The sequence below is a fragment of the Centruroides vittatus genome, unplaced genomic scaffold, assembly GCF_030686945.1.
Source record: "Centruroides vittatus isolate TY-2023 unplaced genomic scaffold, ASM3068694v2 scaffold_2802, whole genome shotgun sequence".
NCBI lineage: Eukaryota > Metazoa > Arthropoda > Arachnida > Scorpiones > Buthidae > Centruroides > Centruroides vittatus.
In genome coordinates, this window is record NW_027122693.1 from 2,123,520 (window position 1) to 2,142,485 (window position 18,966).

Here is an 18,966-nt window from a genome sequence, read left to right on the forward strand (position 1 = left end):
GGCGATTGAAAGAAGGTGATTAAAAGTGATCTTAGTAGCCAATATATATATTTATTGACTACAAAACAGAAAAAAACTGCTGGAACATAAGTTAAGAGTTGGCTTTACATGAGCTTGGGATGGGACCCACAGTATTTTTTCTATGGTGACATGAATATTCGTGCCAAATTTCGTGAGGATACGCTAGAACTCTCTACCTAACATACATACTTTGACGTGTATATACAATTTATAGATTAAAACTAAATTATTAAATAATTATAAGCAGTAGAACACTGATGAGGATGGATCACTCTACGCGAAAGGTTGGAAGAGTGATCCTCATCCATTAATCTCTAAAGTAATTTTTTTAAATAAAAAAAAAATAGTTTTGAGTACGATCTAATTGCTGATACTTGTAATTAAAATTAATCTAAACCATTTATCAATATTCTAGAATAGTAATTATTAAATTCAGTTATGATTTATATTATTTATTACTTTTCGTTGCATGTATAAATAATAAATAAAAATCGATACGATTATAATTTTGATAAGTCTATCGCAACGTCAACACAAAATATTAATGCATAAATTCGGTAAATGTCGTTCATACTTAATGTAATTAACTGAATTTTCGTTGGTCGATTGACGGGTAAACGTCATTTTCGCAATTGAATTAGACGCCATATTTGAATTATAAACCAAAAAATAGAGAATTTTCTGAAGATTTTTCGGATTAAATATTTTTATTAATCAATATATTTTGAAAAATATGTCTCCGAGTAAATAAATAATACGTACGATCTTTATAGATGGTAGCATTTTTTTTTTTTCGTTGCAATATAGTTTATTATTTGATGGTATTTTTTTGACAATAAACCATTATTTCTACTGTACCGACTTTCCAATTTATTTAATTGAACACCCCCTTGTGGGCATTCAATTAAATAAAATGGGCATCCTGTACGAAAACGCCTTTGTTTTTCTCTTTAAGCCAAACTGCAATTAAGACAGAATGTTATCCCCAAATTACACGCAAGTTTTATAACGCAGTCACTTGGGTGGATTGCATCGCATAGATCTCATAAGATCCCATGTAATTTTGGAAGCATTCTGTGGAACCCGAAATGAAATTAAACCATAGACTTCTCATCAGTTCTTTTTAATATCCTGAAGACTTGTAACGATAAACAAATCCATCCTGCAAAAATCTGATTAAGAAAAACATTGCAATGCAGGATCTTTTTTTTTTTTAACCTCTTTTACTTCTTCTTTCCTGAAAGAAGAAAATTAAATCAGCAAGTAGCATAATTTGAATACGAATGATTATTAAAGGGCGTTTCTAGAATATCCGATGCTAATGAATAAAATTATGGTAGCATCCTGCAATACGTCACATTTTCAAAAACAGTTATCTATCATCATCAGAAAAGTCATGAGATGGTACCGTTAATCAGATTTCCAGCAGAGACGATCGTTTTTAATGAAAAACTCAGTGGGTGTTTTTAGCCAATGTGATACTGGTAGTTAGTTAATGACGCGTACTGTGATTAATGATGGCCGTTTTTCTCTTTTCCAGGGTTGATCACTACTACGAGTAGACGTCTGGACAGGGAACGACAAGCTGAGCATGTTTTGGAGGTAAGTTTGAATGGTTACACATCAGTAGCTATATATATATATAAAAATTAAAGGAAATATATACATTTTTTTAATTAAAAATACTTATTTTGTATATTATGTGGTGCGTGTAATTTAAATTACTTATACATGTATAGGTGTGTTGCATTATATGCTTCACAAAGCAAATAAATAATAATTATATCGTCCTTTTAAAATATTATTTTGATGTAAATTAAGTATAGTGATTTAAATATAAATAATTATATATATATTTTTTAAAATAATGTTTTCTACCCCTTTAAATATTATTATAAATATACAATTAATTTATATAATGTGTTTGTTATGTACAAAATTGAATAGAAAACATTTTTCAAATTTAAATCCTCATTTATTCTGTATTGTATTCGCTCTTATTTGCCTTCGGAAATCTCAGAAATATGATAAAACAAACAATAATACATCTGTATAATTTATATTATTAGTTTACTAACTTTAAACTTAGAATTTACAATTGCAGAAATAATTAAATTTTCCTGAATTTATTTTATTTTTATTCCAAGTCAATTCGGGAATTTGATATTCTCTCACCTTCTACATTTTACTTAATATATATATTCCTCCCCCCCCATTTTATATATAAAAAAAAGGGGAGGACCTGTTACAATGTCTTCTATGTATTACTATACAGGAAACATATTTCTTTAATAACTCCCTCCTCCATATTAAACACCCAGCTTTGTAATTTTTTCTCCTTCATAAAATTTATTTTTTCCTCCCCTTCTCCTTAATTCTGTTGTGGTATATACTTAAAATATATGGAATATTCTCAATGGTTATTAATTAAAAATTTAATTTGCATCACTAAAACATTTTTAAGAGGAGGATATTAAAATATTTATAATAATTATTAGAGTTTTTCTTGTCTCTTATGCATTTTGGGATTAAATATTTGCTATTCAATGACATCTTGAACATAAATTTAAAGTGTTTACTCCTCTCTCACTCTTTCTAAAATAGGAAGAAGAAGAAGGAAAAAAAAAGGGTATTCCTTTCAAACGTTGAATAATTAAGTACTGGTGTATATCGATGCTATACTACTTCCTCATGCCGTAAATGATTGATGCAGTCGTAAATTAAGAGTTGATGAATGAAGGATAATAAAATTTGTTGCCGTTTTTATGTCTGTGAAAGTACTTTATTGCATTTTTGTCTCGAAGGTTATAGTTTAAAAGTTTTCGAGTATAGTAATTACCGAAAATGGTGGTACTCTGTTTATTATTGATATTACTTGAACCTCTGCTATCTTTGAAATTTTATATCAATACTCAAAGGGATATTTTAATCGCTATTTACTTTTACAATTTTTATTACAAATTTACAGCATAATCAGTGTTTTGTTTGCAGTTTCTATAAAATTTATTGTTATGAGAATTACATTTGAAGTGTAGTACAAGTAGTCGAGTTACACGGGGGAAAAAAGAAAGACGTTTAATTGAATCTTTTTTAGGATTTTTATTTTTTTAAAAAATCTTAAAAATTGTATTTTAAAGCATAATTTATTTTATTTTTACCCTCTTTACGTAAGAATATTTCTTTTTAAATCTGTGTAAGTAAAAATAACATCTCCTTTCACACGAGAAGAAGTGAAAAGAATTCTGTTTGTTATATATATAATATATTCTGTTTCGTCAACTCGATGTTTTTCTTTCATTTCTATAATGAGATACTGTAGATTTATACTTGATTTTTGATAACAATTTGCAGGTATTCGAAGGTGTATATATTTGTTATTTGGTAAATTGTACAAATGAAAAACTAGTCTCACACTGCACTTGTTTATCTCCTGCAACAAATACATTTTTCATATATTAAAATATGTCTGTGTGACAAATCAACAGGACTATCTCCTCCTTATAGACTGATTCTATATATAGAAAATGTATTAGTTCTATTGGCAGATGTGTGCATGTAAAATCTGACTCTTTCTGTTCCTGGTCTCGTATTTACGATAAAAGGTCGAGAGGTCGCATTCAAAAGTACCGTGATCTAGGCTATTTTTTAAATTTTATTAACCCGCTCATACAAAATTATACTACGAAATATAGTTACATTTATTTACTGCATTCTGGGATCCTTTTTTTCTTTTGTAATGACACTAAATGCTGGTTTATACGATATAACTACCGACGACATTTTTTCGCAACCGAAAACACGCTTGTCGGCGATTTAGTTGTTTACACGATACGCTTGATACGACTTGCGCGTCTTTCGAGCATGCGCAAGAACATTTTTTCCAGAGAACGCTATATAACACGCCATTTCGATCTCGTCGTTGATTGGTTGGACGACTAGACGGCTAGCGAAAAAAACTAATAAGTCGCGAGTTTTTTCTGTGCACATTGCGATTTCGAACTGCAAAATGTCGGCGGTAGTCGCAATGTGTAAACTAACCTTTAAGGCACAAACTATACAACACCGTAACAAAAAAGAATTTATTTCCATTCGTTGTAAGGTTCGTTTCTGTTTGGCACACTCGTTTTCTGTGCAAATGTAATTGTTTATGGCACAACATTTTAAAATAACAACGTAACCTAGATGACACCATCGATGCTCCATTTTTCTGTGTTTCCCGTGTGTATTTGTACGTGCTCTTTTCACTGTACTTCAATCGGAAACAAAGACGAATCACTCGTCTTTGTTTCCGATTGAAGTACAGTGAAAAGAGTACGTGCCTGAGAAACAAAAAAGGAGTGATCGTCTTACAATCTCATAGAGCATAGGTTAATCCATAACCGAAAATTTTTATGGTGAAAACATGGAATTTGTATTCCCATGGAAATTTCAAACTTTTTTTTTTTGCGTTTTAACAGGCCATATATTATACACGATCAATCAAAAGTGATGGCAGATCGACTTGTTGGCTATGCCTGGCTTGTATTAAAGTATATATTAATGTGAATTGACATTGTTTGTTTACATTTACTTATTATAAAAGTGAATGACGTCAAACTGACGTAAAAATACACGTTATTCAACCGATCGAAAAGATTTATTATTAATAACGTCATAAAACTTACTGCATAGTCACATTTCGAAAATAAAGTGGTATTTGATGGATATTTATGTAAACAAAATATATATTATTTTCAATAGAATGAATCTTTTATGCTTGAAAATTTCCTTGGTGTTGTATACAGTACAAAAACTAATATAGTTCTCTGTGTATGTGTACTGTACATCAAGTTGTTAATATTAAAACAAGTATTTATATTTACAAAACATGTTATTCTTGAAATGTACACTTACATTAACATTTAAATTTGTTACAAATTGAGTAAGTAACTTCATTTAAGAATATAAACATAAATTTTCCTTATTTTTATTTATTATATGTAAAAATCTATAAAGTAAATACCTTCCTTGCAATTTATACAGTATTTATATTAATTATTTCAGTTAAATTCTACAGAATCTTTTCCATTTCTTTACTTTGAAGATGGTTGAATTTTCTTTCATTAAAAGTAAACTAAACATTTATATTTTAACTATTCTGCTTTGGGCATTGAAGAGCAACTTAATCCCTTCATTATTCTATTTTAATTTAAATTTTATTAACAAATCCTGAATATTTTGCACTCTCATTTTATTTGATTAAACTAAGAACTGTTGATATCTTTTCAAGAAGGGCTAAATTTTATATTTATAATCTTGTTTTAATGAAAAATAATAATGTTAAAAATATTTTTTAATTTTATGAGTTTAGTTTAATGGAAGAAAAAGGAATTTGACTTACTTTATTAAAAACAAATCTTTTTTCTTTTCCTTTAAATCAGTTATTTCATTCAGAATTTTTAATTCTTAAGTCTCCAATCTCATTTAATACTATGTATAGGCTGAAAACTTGATATCAATTCTCCATTTCTGCAAATAATAAAACAAATATTGTCATTATTGTTTTATTCTAATTAAAATTCACCCAGAAAGCAATAAATTTATACACTAATTAATGTAAAATGAATTTTCTTTTTCCAGGTAACAGTTAATGATATGAAAGAACCACAATTATCTTCTACTACCAGAGTTGTTGTATCAATTGAAGATGTAAATGATAACGATCCGACATTTTTGGGTCCTAATCATCGATGTTATGTCGTTGAAATGCAAGAGCAAGCGAAAGATGTCCATCTTTGCCAAGTATTACTCTAAATTAATTTCTTTATTAATTAAACTTGTATTGAAGAAATTATATATAAACTAACTTATTTTTTTTTTTTATTCTTTCCATCCTGTTGGCAGTTTGTGGATTCATTAAGGTCCACATGCGGCAGCCAGGTGATTAGAAAAGGGGCCCAATATAACCAATACAGACACCCCCTTGAAAAATTCCTAGGAGTTTTTGACCATCCAGATTTGATCCTGGGGCCCAGTGCCGTAGGCTACCTTAACCATCTTAGCAAGCAAATATAAGAATCTACAGTTTAGGGCCTCACACTTTTCAATTTATTATTATTTGATAGAAGAGAATAGTCTCTTACATGTTAAGGCGTAATGCTTTAACATGTAAGAGACAACTACACAATAAACCATGTGAATCAGGACAGGTACAGTATCTGTCCTGTCAATTAACTTGGCTGTATATTTTACCTAAAAATGTAATGTTGACATTGATACATAAAAATTCTTATGTAATTGTGGTGTATTTGTCCACATGTTCCCTTTTAGTTATGAATTGTAATATTTTTATTTACATTTTCTTGAAAATTTTGAATTATAAATAGACTAATAATTTTATGAAATTATAAAAAAGCTCAAACTATCTTTGATAACTATTATAGGTATATAAAAAAAAAAATTACGGTACCATATTTGAATTATTTAAATATATTTAACTGTTAATGTAGAATGTGTTTAATTAGAAATGTTTACAATTTTTATTATTTTATAATTCAAAACATTTGTAACCTGTACAGAGTTTATTTAAGCACTAAAGTATTTATGAATGATCAGTAATACATTTGAAATTAATTATCCATTTATAATTCTACTAATTAAATAATTACCAATTCAAAATATAATTATATTTACTTATTTGTTAAAATTGCATCTTAATCATTTGCCACCCCTATGTATTAAATTACAAGTGTTGACAAACTCGGCGACTGATAAAAAAGTAGCTGAAAATGGATAAAAATTAACTTACTGTAATTAAACTAATTAAAATGTAAAGAATTTTAAAATGATTCGACTCAACTTTAAACGATTTTTGTTGTTTATTAACTAATTATAGGAGTACAGTGTCTTGTACTTGAAATACTTATTTATTCTACATATGACTGATATTTTTCGAACACATTTAACAATCTATTTAGTTTCTAATTATCCTACTTAAATAAATGATTTACTAGAATAAAGTTTTTAATTTAAATGTTGTTTTATAATAGTTAGTATGACAAGCCCCTTACATAAATAAATAATAGACTATATATACACGCACACATATGCACACATCCAAAATGAATATTACCATTTTAAGTTACTGTAATTATGTTAATTATTATCCGAGAGGTACGCAATGTATACTAATCAATAGAGTAACTATCAGAATTTAATCTCCCATCTGCATTGAAATGTCTTTTTCTGTACTGACTCAAGGAAGTGCCATAAACAAACATGGCAATCTGCAACAGAGAGAGAGCATTTTGTGTTCTGTAGTTTACAAAGTCTGAATTACTCATCATTACTGTGTGTAGAGTGAAAATGAATATTCTACATGCGATTTATTAAAAGAATAGAGTTAGAAAAAAGATTTAAACAGCATAAAAATATATTTATATTTAGACATTCCCGTATTCACTTTGTTGCGGATAAGAAATTACATTCATCTTATTAATTATTTTCTGATGATGATAACAATTTAAGTTATATTAAAATAAACATTTGTATTTTGTTTTTTAATCTGCATTTAGTTTAAGATAACAATATTTAATTTATATTTTATTCGAGATAATTTTTCCTGTAGGTAATTGCAATAGATAAAGATGAAGGTGTAAACAGCAACATAGATTATATCATCACAGAAGGAGATATGACAAGATTTAAAATTCATCTGAAATCTGGTAGTATTTATTCCCGAAAAGCTTTCCAGCCCGGTCAGACATTTGAATTAATGGTGATTGCACTTTAAATATTTGTAATTTATCACTTTATCACTCACTACAGCAAGTTGTTAATTATATTTAGTACATAAAAATGGTCTTGCACAAAGTATTATTAAATGATACAGAAACTGTTGTTAATTATATTTAGCATATAAAAATAATTTTAAAATATGTTTTAGAATTTATATTAAATAATGATAAAATATTTTTAGTAATTAATGTCTAAATATCTATTATAGTCAATCATAATTAAGGCTGCAATTTTTCAATGTTGTTAATGAATTATGTTATATTTATGACATTGATTGAAGATGTCTATCGCTATTAGTGTAAATATTGCTATCTACTGTCTGTTAAGACGTAAAACACTGAGAAAATTAACATTAATTGTGTTAACATTGCATTAAAAATAATATTAAAAAACTTAGAGCTTATTTTTAATTAATTTAAAAGTTAAATTATATAAACTTTTAAGTAGTATTAAAAGATAAAATAATATTTTTATTAAGTAATTTCCATTACTTTGATTTGTTTTATCAATTAACAAGCAATTTACATCATTGACATGATTCTCTTCTACAATTCTTTAACTGATAATGTTAACCATACAATTGATTGTGATATTTATCAAGGGAAGTTAATGAATACGTAATTATTTACTTGAATAGATTAAAGCGTCCGATAATGGAACGCCACAAAGATCATCTGTTGCTAGAGTTATCATTGAAGTGGTACCGCTGTACAGATCATCTCGTCTTCCAGTTTTTCAAGATGTTGATTCTCATATTGTTGTGACAGAGAGTGATAAAGTGGGACATTTGGTTACTCTAGTGAAAGCCGAGCACACAGAAGGACGAAGGCTCTGGTATTCTATACTGGGTATGTAATTGTTTAAAAGAAAATTTTGATTTTATATTTATCAGTTAATTAATAAAAATCAGTAATGTTAAATCACTAATTATTGCTTAAATTTTCAAACATTCTCATAATTCACATGAAATCAAATATTTTGCAGTCGGTGAAATTTATAGTTTCATTCAAAACTGCAAAGTTTTCCCATTAATTGAACTAATTTCATCAACAAATAGGAATATATTTTTGTATTATAAATGAGATTTTCAACCGCAGATAATACCATTAAAGTCTAACAATTTAAAATTAATATTTGTAATCTCATAAAGAACAGACTCTACTTTTAATACTTTCAAATCAGAGCGGATAAGAATGATTTCTCAAAACTTTTTCTCTCTCTCTTATTAAGAATCAGAAAAAGGGACGGGCAATTCTTGGTACGTCTGCCAAATGTGGTACGCCAACAACTTTTTCCAGCACGCAACCCAGGACTACCGTAAAAAATAAATATCCAACATTTTTGCAGAGTTACATATTTTAATTTAATAGAATACAGTTTACTTGAGTAGAATGATACTAAATAAAAATATAATAAAGAAACAAACACTATCAGCTGCTTCACTAATAATAATAGTAACAAATTGAAACAAGCATCTTATTTCCAAGATATCTACCTCTGCAATATACTGACTTAAGAGAAATTAGCCAATTTAGTAGAAAATCTGTTAAATTGAGGTTCCTTTACCATTGTCTAGCCACTAAATCAAATTTTACTTGATACGTGAGAAAATTTTACACCCAGATTTAACAATTTTGGCACACTTAAGTGTGTGCCAAAATTGCTAAATCTGTGGTGCCTGCCCTTGAAATAGAATTTGACAAAAGTGAATTACCTTTGATCTTGATGGCCTATTTGTAGCGAACAAAATTTAGGTCAGCAATATATTCCGTAATGCAATGAAAGCCTCACAAGAGGAAAAGTCTTTGACTTGGAAATTTCGACACCGAAAGTAAAAATGGACTTTTTCCGAGAATTTCATAATTTATTTCGTATTTTCAAAAAGCAAATATTCTCATCTTTAGAATAATTACACAAATAAAATATATATATAAATAATTTTCGCAAACTTTAATATAAATTAACATTATTTTAATGTATCGAAACATGAGACGATCACCAGCTTGTAAAAGCTTATAACGGCACTAGAAAACATTATATTTTGAATTATATTAAAAGACTCAGACATTTACACTCACTCTAAATGCTGTTTTACCAAGTTAATATCTAATAATGTCTTATTAATTAAAATATTATTTGCATAGATTATGCACTAAATGTATTAAATTGTTCATCAATGCATTTAAATTGAAAATAATTAACAAATTTATATCATGCTTTCATTCTACATTTTACAGATGGAAACGTGAATGATACATTTATTATTCAACCTAATACTGGTGCTGTACTTCTAGCGAAGAAACTAGATTGGGAAACGAAATCAAAATATAGCCTTAAAATCGGAGTTACGGATGGAATTTATAATAATACTTCAGTCGTAAGTAAATTAAAAAAAGAAATTACTAATTTACTTAATTTTACTTTAATACAATAATTTTAACTAAACTCTTCATATTAATGAGGAAATCAAAATAAAAACATAAGTAATTTATCTTGCGATTTAATGATAAATGTTCATTTCTTTAAAATATGTATTAAAATTTAACTAAGTTTTAAAATCCGCTTTAATAGAGGAATATTGATTTGCCCGCAAATTACAATCTTCAAAAATTCATCTCCCGTAATAACCCGAACAATATATAAGCAAAGCCCAAATTTTGTACTTAATCAGAAATATAAATTGCCAAATTATTTTAAGTCTATATTCTTAAGTTAATTAAACTTAAAATATAGCTCAAAAATGATCTGGTGCTTACTTTTAGACCAAATATATTTCGTGTTAATTAAACTTAAAATATATTTGGGTTAAAGGTAAGTGATACAACTGCCAACCTGCAGTTCTAATTATATTGTTTAATTAATTACCGAATCTAATCCAAAAATAATAATCTGAAAATTTATTATCGTGATTAATCTCCGATAATTCTTTGCAATTCAATTTTCAAATAAACAAAATAAAAACAGCTACGTTTCGAATCTGATTTCGTATGAAGCGTAAATGCTTTTGATTACGGATTCGGTTTCAATTTACGTAAGTTGAAATCTGTGAGTGTTTTTATTTCAGAATCTCGAGAGTTTATAACTTGTCATTATATAATAAATCATCGAATTACTTGAAAATTAATAAAAATTAAGAAAGTGGCAGGTTTCGATGAAAGTTATAAAGTTTGTTATTAAATTAAGATTAATTAAGTAAAATTAGAAGCGAACAATACTACTATTTACTCGTATTTAATACTTTCGGGAATGCCCCATCTTAAGAATAAAGCTGTTTATGTAACAAACAAACAACACAATCAATGGGGGCATGTACTAAATAAACAGCAATATTTTGACATCTAATTTTAAACCTCATTTATCATTAAACTAATATTTTATCAGAATGGAAATGATGCGTAAACTTTAGTTCTTGAAATACGATTTCTATTTCTATAATTATGAAGTAGAATATGTATTCATTCTTTATATAAATGATTAAAATGTTTGAATATTTAAATATATATAAGAAATTTATACACTAATAGGGAGGCGGTAATTAAAAAAGTTAGGAAATACTGGCATGTACTATAAATCTGCACAAATCAATAATGATTATCAATGGAAACATTTAATTTTTAACTGTAATAATTTCAAGTCAATGTAACTAAAATATGGTAGCTGTAATTAGGACAAGGCTTTAATTAATTAATTAATTAAAATTTAAAAGTAAAATTCTCTTGTTTGAATAAGCTTTAACGAACTCTCATTAAAAGTATGGATTGAAAAATAAATCCCCATTCAATTAACCCCTTATAATATATAAATTTTTTATATGTTATAAATTATTAGAATATTCTTTATTAAAAATCTGTATTAAATAAGGAGGCAATAGCACGAATAATTCTCTAACAAGAATTTTATAGTAATAAAAATGATTATGCTATGCCGCAATGTTTAGTCTAGCCGGTAGATAGTGCTTTCAGATATCAACACCAAACTCAAATTGTGTGATTAAAATGCCACCTGTTGTCAAGAAGAAGAATTAATTTTACATATTTCCTTATACAGCTTATAAAATTATTTAACTTATGTTATAAAAAACTACAATAAGTGAAAAAATATTAAGAAAAACACACTTGATATAATTTAATTTAATGCGACTCTATGGGCAACGAGTGTGATAAAATAAATTTGAATTTTGATTGCAATTTTTTACACTTTTCTAGAAATATAACTGTCATAATTTATCACTTATTTTAATCAGATATTTATGTAACATACATAACTTTATCATAAAATCTATTCTACATGAACTGTTAATAAGAGAACTACGCATTAAGATGAAAACGGTGATATCACTGTTACTAAACATCAATTACTTGATTATGTACAATCGTTCATCACGGATACTCTTGATGCGCAATTATTAAACATTAATTATTCATAGAGAAAATGTTAACAAACTTATAATTCTATAAGAATAGTCTTTCAATGGCTAATTTCATTTTAATTTCTAGAGTATTTGCATTGTTCTTTTTCAAGATTTTTTAATGTTTCCTTAGTGATTTAAATAATAATAAATTAGAATCTTTATAATATCATATTAAAAGCTTTTGGAAATATTTTACATTATTTTAACTCTTAAATCTAAGCTAAATCCATTCATTAAAAATACTAAAAAAATAATAATGGAAACAAAATACTCTACAGATACAGCCGATAGCAAAGTTTTCAATGAATTTAAATCAGTATCATTTTTAAATAGGTCAGAAGGGAATGGCGCGCACAGATATATTTCATTACTTTAGATGAAACTAAAGGTTCTTTATAAAGTTTTCGAAAGATTCGGCAGTTTTTTAAACAGAAAAATCCTACTTTGGATGCGAATAATGAATACTTTTGTCAAATTTATTTCGATTCTTCAGAGAAAAATTAATTTTTTTTTATATAGCCCGAGAGTGCCCTTTAAAATAATAATTTGTTCAATTAGTTTACCTAAGTAGTCTTTTTTTTACAATTTATATTTGTTATAAAAGAATTTTATGTAATTCAGATCTAATTACTTTTTTCAACAAAATGTTTTTTACCATTCAATATTTAATCTTTGTCATGTAAGTAGTTATTATCTGCATTAATGGTATTTATTTTTTTTCCATTTTGAGTAGAAATATAATGAAATATCTCTATTCAAATCTAGAAAAGATAGATGAGATCTTCAGTTCTTTGGACCAATTTCTATCTTCAATGCTAAAAGTTTTTAAGAAATTCTAAAATGCATTATTTTGTTGTAAAAAAAGTAGTTTATTATAACTAATTTCGTTTATAAAACTACTTAGATTTATTTATTAAGCCCAAAAACAACAAAGATAATGATAAAATAATTATGTTACTCTTACAATGAGTAAACTACACTGTGATTTTAATATAGAAAATTGGTTATATTATTAACTTATATATATGGAATGATTATAAAGTTCTATGCGTGATAATTATAAATTTTTTATATGCCTTACTGAACGTCTTTTGCATTGTTCGGTGGTAAAGCGTAATTTTTTGTGAGAGTGAAGATACAAAGACCCAAGAAATACAAACACGGGGAATTTTCGCTTACCGAGGGATTTTGGAATGTGCCATAGCTAGTTTCACTCCGGCATACACGATACGGGACTGCTAACTTAGACTAGCCCATATTTAGGTAATGGGTTGCTTTTAAAGTATGCTGCCGAGTGGGAAGTTGCTCAGTAGAGCTAATAAATCATAATCTTGTCAGAATTTTTTCTAAAACAAATCTACAGACAGATAATATTAATAAGTGTATCGAATCAATAATCAGTACACACTATAATACCTTTAAGACGAAGATATCTATCTTCCCATAGCTTCAATGCTGCTATCCCACTATACTTGAAATAGCTTATTTCAAGACATTCATTCAATTGGTGTAAGGCAGAGTTGAAAAGTTTCTCTTTCACAATGCCCCAAAATGAATCATTGCAAGTCTGAACTTCAAAGAAGTCACATTGCATCTAATCAATCATCCACTGAATTTGTCATCGAAATACTCTCTAACTGGAAAACCCAGGACACAATATCATGCATAGGAATTCTGTGGTTAATCCATGATATATTATTTTGATATTTAATAAAAGAATTTTATTTTTCTTCATTTTTTGATATTATGAGAAATTCCGTAAGGATCTCTATTATTCATTTTTCTCTACAAAGATATGATTTTTAAGCTCTTGTATTAAAGGAAATATTTTATGCAAAAACACTATGCTTAGTCTGACAATAATCTGATACAAAATATTCAAAAATTCTTAATTTCTCTATGATTTTTTCAGCCGATATTTCAATTAAATATATAAGCAGACTTATTAATTTATTTTTGCTAAACTTAATGAAGTGTTAATAGCCATTTTTGAATAGTCTAGACATTTTCATATCTTATTCCCTTTCGGTTTCAATTTCAAATAAAAATTCTGAAGTTATAAGAACCAATAAATATTTAATAAGTAAGCAGTAGTAGACAAAATATAAATATTATTAACACAAAAAAACAAGCATGTATGCTTTTACTGAAAAATGTCAACACAGTTTTATCCTTTTGACAGATGTCTTTGTCATGCTGTCTACACTTCGGGAGCATATATAAACATTGATAACATCAGACTTGATTATCTCTAACCTTCAAAAACTTTTTAAATGACATCTGGCTGTTAGAAACCTTTCTTTAGAGTAACGTTATCAATGTTTTTAGACCATTCTCAAAATTGAAAGGCATAAAAATTATATCTATTGGTTGTTTTTAATAAACATCTTTATTTAAAATCGAAATCTACTCAAAAATAACTCAAAAAACCCTAAATATGCTAATGAAGATAAATATACAAAGGTTTAAACATATGCTTATCAGAGGAATAGTTTATGATGATGTCTCTTGAATAAAATAAACAAATATTTAGTGTAATGATGATTTAGCATTGATATTTATAGCTATTGATACAGTGGTGCCCACAGACTATAGAAAAGGAGAGCATAAGCTATAATAAAACATCATATATTATGAAAGAAGCTTTAAACTGTGATTTAATGTTGAATCAGTGTTCCTACAAGATGACACTGATTGCAATTGGGCTAACTTTGCTTTGAAAACAAGGAACATTATATTCAAGGCAAGTTTTGTCAACATCTAATGAAGTTGCCTGGGACAATGGACAAATATTGTTTGTTAGTTTCTTTTATATTTGCTCAACCAAACAATCACCATTCTTTAATATTTGCAGAATAGGCTAGAAGTTGTGAATTTTCTGTTGCTTGTTAGTAAAGGAAGTTGAGGTCCCTTTGGTGATTAGGAAAAGGGCAACCCAGATGGAAAGGCAGCATGTACCTGAACGTGCAGGCATCTCTATTGATGTATAAATTTGTTAATTTCGGTGTTTTAATACAGTAGATTATGTGTGGGCAACATTTTTATAACAAAGGGTTTAGTACTGTTTTGGATATAAGATTGGGCCAAAATACCAAAAAACATCAGATTTTATGGAAATTCTGCATTTGTGAAGAAAAGATGAATAATACAGATAACAAATCTTCAAACTTATTGCTTATAGTCTAGAGCAGGAGAGGCAAACCTATGGCACACATGCCCAAAGTGGCATGTAAGGAGAAATCATCTGGCTTGTAACGCATCATATCATTTCAATTTATCATTTATCATTTTCAATCGTCCTTTCAGTTTATCATTCAATCATTCTTTTTTCAATCAACTTTTTACATTTATTCTGATTAAAGCACATTCGTTTAATTTATTTAAATATCTTCATTTGAAGTATAAAACTTTGGCATGCATAAATATCTTTAAAGCTACGTATGCTTTGCTTACTATATGGCATGCAGGCTCAAAATGGTTTGCCACCTCCGGTCTAAACCTTTGTTCACTGGACACGTGGATTTGTTGTAAAATACATAAAGTAAAAATACATCTAAGACTCTCAATAGTATGAAAATCATAAAAAAAACTCACAGAGGACTGCAGGCTATTTGTGCTTACAGTAGACTATTGTTTTACCACTTGCAGTTTTTCTTTTTAATGACTAAAAAATTATGGAGAACTTATACTAGAGATGTATTATTAATTTGCATTCTTTGAAAATAAAAAATATAAATGTTATTGTATACCTTTAACATCATGCACCAATGCTAAATAAAGCAACAGTTTTTACATTTACCATAACTATGTATTAGCATAACTTTTTGTTGACAGGATTTTTTTTAATTATTTACTATCAGAAGAGTTTATAACCTAGTGCTCAAGACCTTTTGTTCCCTCTGCCTCTGCTACATATCTGATTGTTTATTTATATCTGAAGTGCCATATTTTTCTGTTTATTTAGTGTAGTATTATATGTAAGATGCCAACTGTTTGGAAATATTCTAATAAATGAATAAGGGGTGGTTTTTAACTCATTCATTTTTTTCCATTAGTTTACATTTTTTATGTCTTTTGGTCTGTGTCATTCTGTCCTATGAACACTAAGGAGACTTTTTTCAAACCCACAATGGCTGGCAGAATGGTGAGAGAGACATGTTCTTGATATATCTGGAACAGACTGCCCATGAAAAATTCCTAGGACTGCTCACTCGGATTTGATCCCCGGTACCCAAAGCAATAGACCGATATATTAAATTAATTTATGGCATTGAATCTATGGGAAATCAGAGTTCTATTTACATCTTTATTGATACTTTATCAGGAACCGATTAAGTTATAAAAGTGAAATCTACTATAGTCATTATTGATTTGATAACTTTTATATTTGTATTTTTATTAATATATTATGAAACTAATTTTTTTTTTTTTTAAAGTATAAATATTATTATATTACGATATAAAAATACTCCTAATAAATATTTAACGGATTGTTTTCGATTTTAACAGCTTCACATTGATGTCATGGATATTAATGATCATCATCCCGAATTCAACGAAAAGATGTATGTTGTTGACATATCAGAAAATATATCAGTCGGCACTGAAATTCTTCAGCTGGTTGCTACAGATCGAGATAAAGATAAACGTCTATTTTACAGTATACATAATAGGTTTGTTTATAGTTTATCATAATATAGTTATAAAATTCCTATGAATATTTATTTAGTATTATTTATTATTTTAATATTTTAATTTCAATGAGAAACATAATTGATTATAATTAATTATAATTCTAATCCTAATGAATAATGTATGTGTATAAGAGTTTTATAAAATTAATTTAAAATTTTTTATGGTTAAATGTGTATATCTCAGTAATATATACATGATCTTCCAAAAAATGCTACCATTTTAAATTATTGTAATTAAGCAATTATCATCTGAGAATGCTGTAATATACTGATACATTGGAAAACTGTCAAAGTTTCACATTTTCCCATTACAATTTCTCAATGCGCAGTACAAATCCTGTCATACAGAACACACCTAACAATATTCAAATTCTTCCTATGCACACTACAGCATATCCACTGTCACTCCTCCCAAAGCAGCCACAATTCTACAACTGCTGATTACCCACGTTGCACAATAATGAGCGATTCAGACTTTGCAAACTGCAGAACACAAAACATCTATTGCAAAGTTGTTGTTTTTGTTTACTGTGCTTCTTAGAGGTAATAGACAAGACATTTGAATGCAGATCGGAGATAAAACTTGGACAGTTACTCCAGTGGCATAGCGAACATAACTGGCGCCCAAGGCACGATACTTTATTGGTGCCCCCTCTCCTTCCAGAAACACATATAGTTTGTCTTGGAGACCATTTGGGCGCTTCTCTACGAGTGACGCCCAGTGCACGATACACCCTCCTTGCATCCCCTCGCTATGCCATTGACTTACCCTGTTCAGTAGTGTATGTTGCATAATAGTAATAGTTAACGTAATTACTGTAATTTGAAATGGTAGCATTCTTTTTGGAAGACCCTGTATATGTGAATTATTATAAGAATATATTTATAAATGTTAAATTATATAAAATTTATAAAGTTTTTTCCCTTGAAATAAATAACTTTATTTCTATCAATAATGAATAAAATATATTCAGCAGAGATCTAATCTTTTCTGAATAATGTTCATTAATTATAAAACTATAAACAAATTTGTAACTTTTTAAATGTTTTTTTTTTTATTCATAAAAAAGTCTGAGTCAAAAATATTTTATAAATAAAATCCTTTTAAATTTCCATGACAGAAGCACAAATGACAAAATCTTTAGGACAAAAACCAGAAAATGCTTTTCAATTAATTATTGCATATTTAAAAAAGATTAAAATATAATCTTACCAAAATTACATATATATATTTTTTATTGTATACAAATTATAAATGTTTAAATTCAATATTTATGAAACCATAAAATCATAAACTTTTCAATTACATATGTAGTTGCTTATATAATTTGCATAGATTTGTGAAAGAGAGCTTTTAATAATAAATATATCTTCAATATCTTAATAAAATATAATAAACATTACACATTACAAAGTTATAACTAGTTATGCAACGAATATTCGGTTACTATTCGGTATTCGGCCTATGGCGGAATACCGAATATTAAATCACTATTCGACCGAATACCTAAAAACAGGAGTAAGAAATCGCAAAAATACAGTAAATTAATTATTTTGGTAACTTTTATTAATGCTAAACATACATTTCAAGTTCGAGAAAGTGCAATTTTTTTGCTTATTTATCTAAAAGATCAAAGGAAAAGTAATATAACTAAGTTATTTTTTTAAGAGATCAAAGAAAGGTAACAAATCAAATGAAAACTACTTACTTATTATGTAGTTTAGTCATCTATATACTCGTATATAAAAGAACAAGTCCTGATAGGATAATTAGCGCAGAGCCAAAACTACTGGTGCTAGAAACTTAAAAATTTGAGGGTGTTCCTTTTGTAAAGTTTAGGTGTGCTAAGAAAAGATTTTACGAAATTCAACCCTAAAGGGGTGAAAAAGGGTATAAGTCACAGTTATGATTTCACAGATTCGAGACAGCTTGGTAGCTTGAACTTCCCCAGGCTTTCGCCCGTGCATGCTAAGTGACTTTCATTACAAGCATTTAGCTTTCTAAAGTCTATGAGAACAATTATTTGGCATTGACGACCACAAATTTTGTGCCAATAAGCTGCC

General features: G+C 27.8%; 1 protein-coding gene across 1 annotated transcript in view; it reads left to right on the forward strand.

The window, feature by feature from the left end:
* LOC136987822 (fat-like cadherin-related tumor suppressor homolog) overlaps positions 1–18,966 on the forward strand; it is a 254,157-nt gene that overhangs the window by 169,614 nt on the left and 65,577 nt on the right. Inside the window, 6 exon segments of the mRNA XM_067285564.1 lie at positions 1,562–1,623; positions 5,641–5,802; positions 7,628–7,777; positions 8,435–8,645; positions 10,035–10,174; positions 16,718–16,881. Of these exon segments, the coding sequence (XP_067141665.1) occupies positions 1,562–1,623; positions 5,641–5,802; positions 7,628–7,777; positions 8,435–8,645; positions 10,035–10,174; positions 16,718–16,881 (889 nt within the window).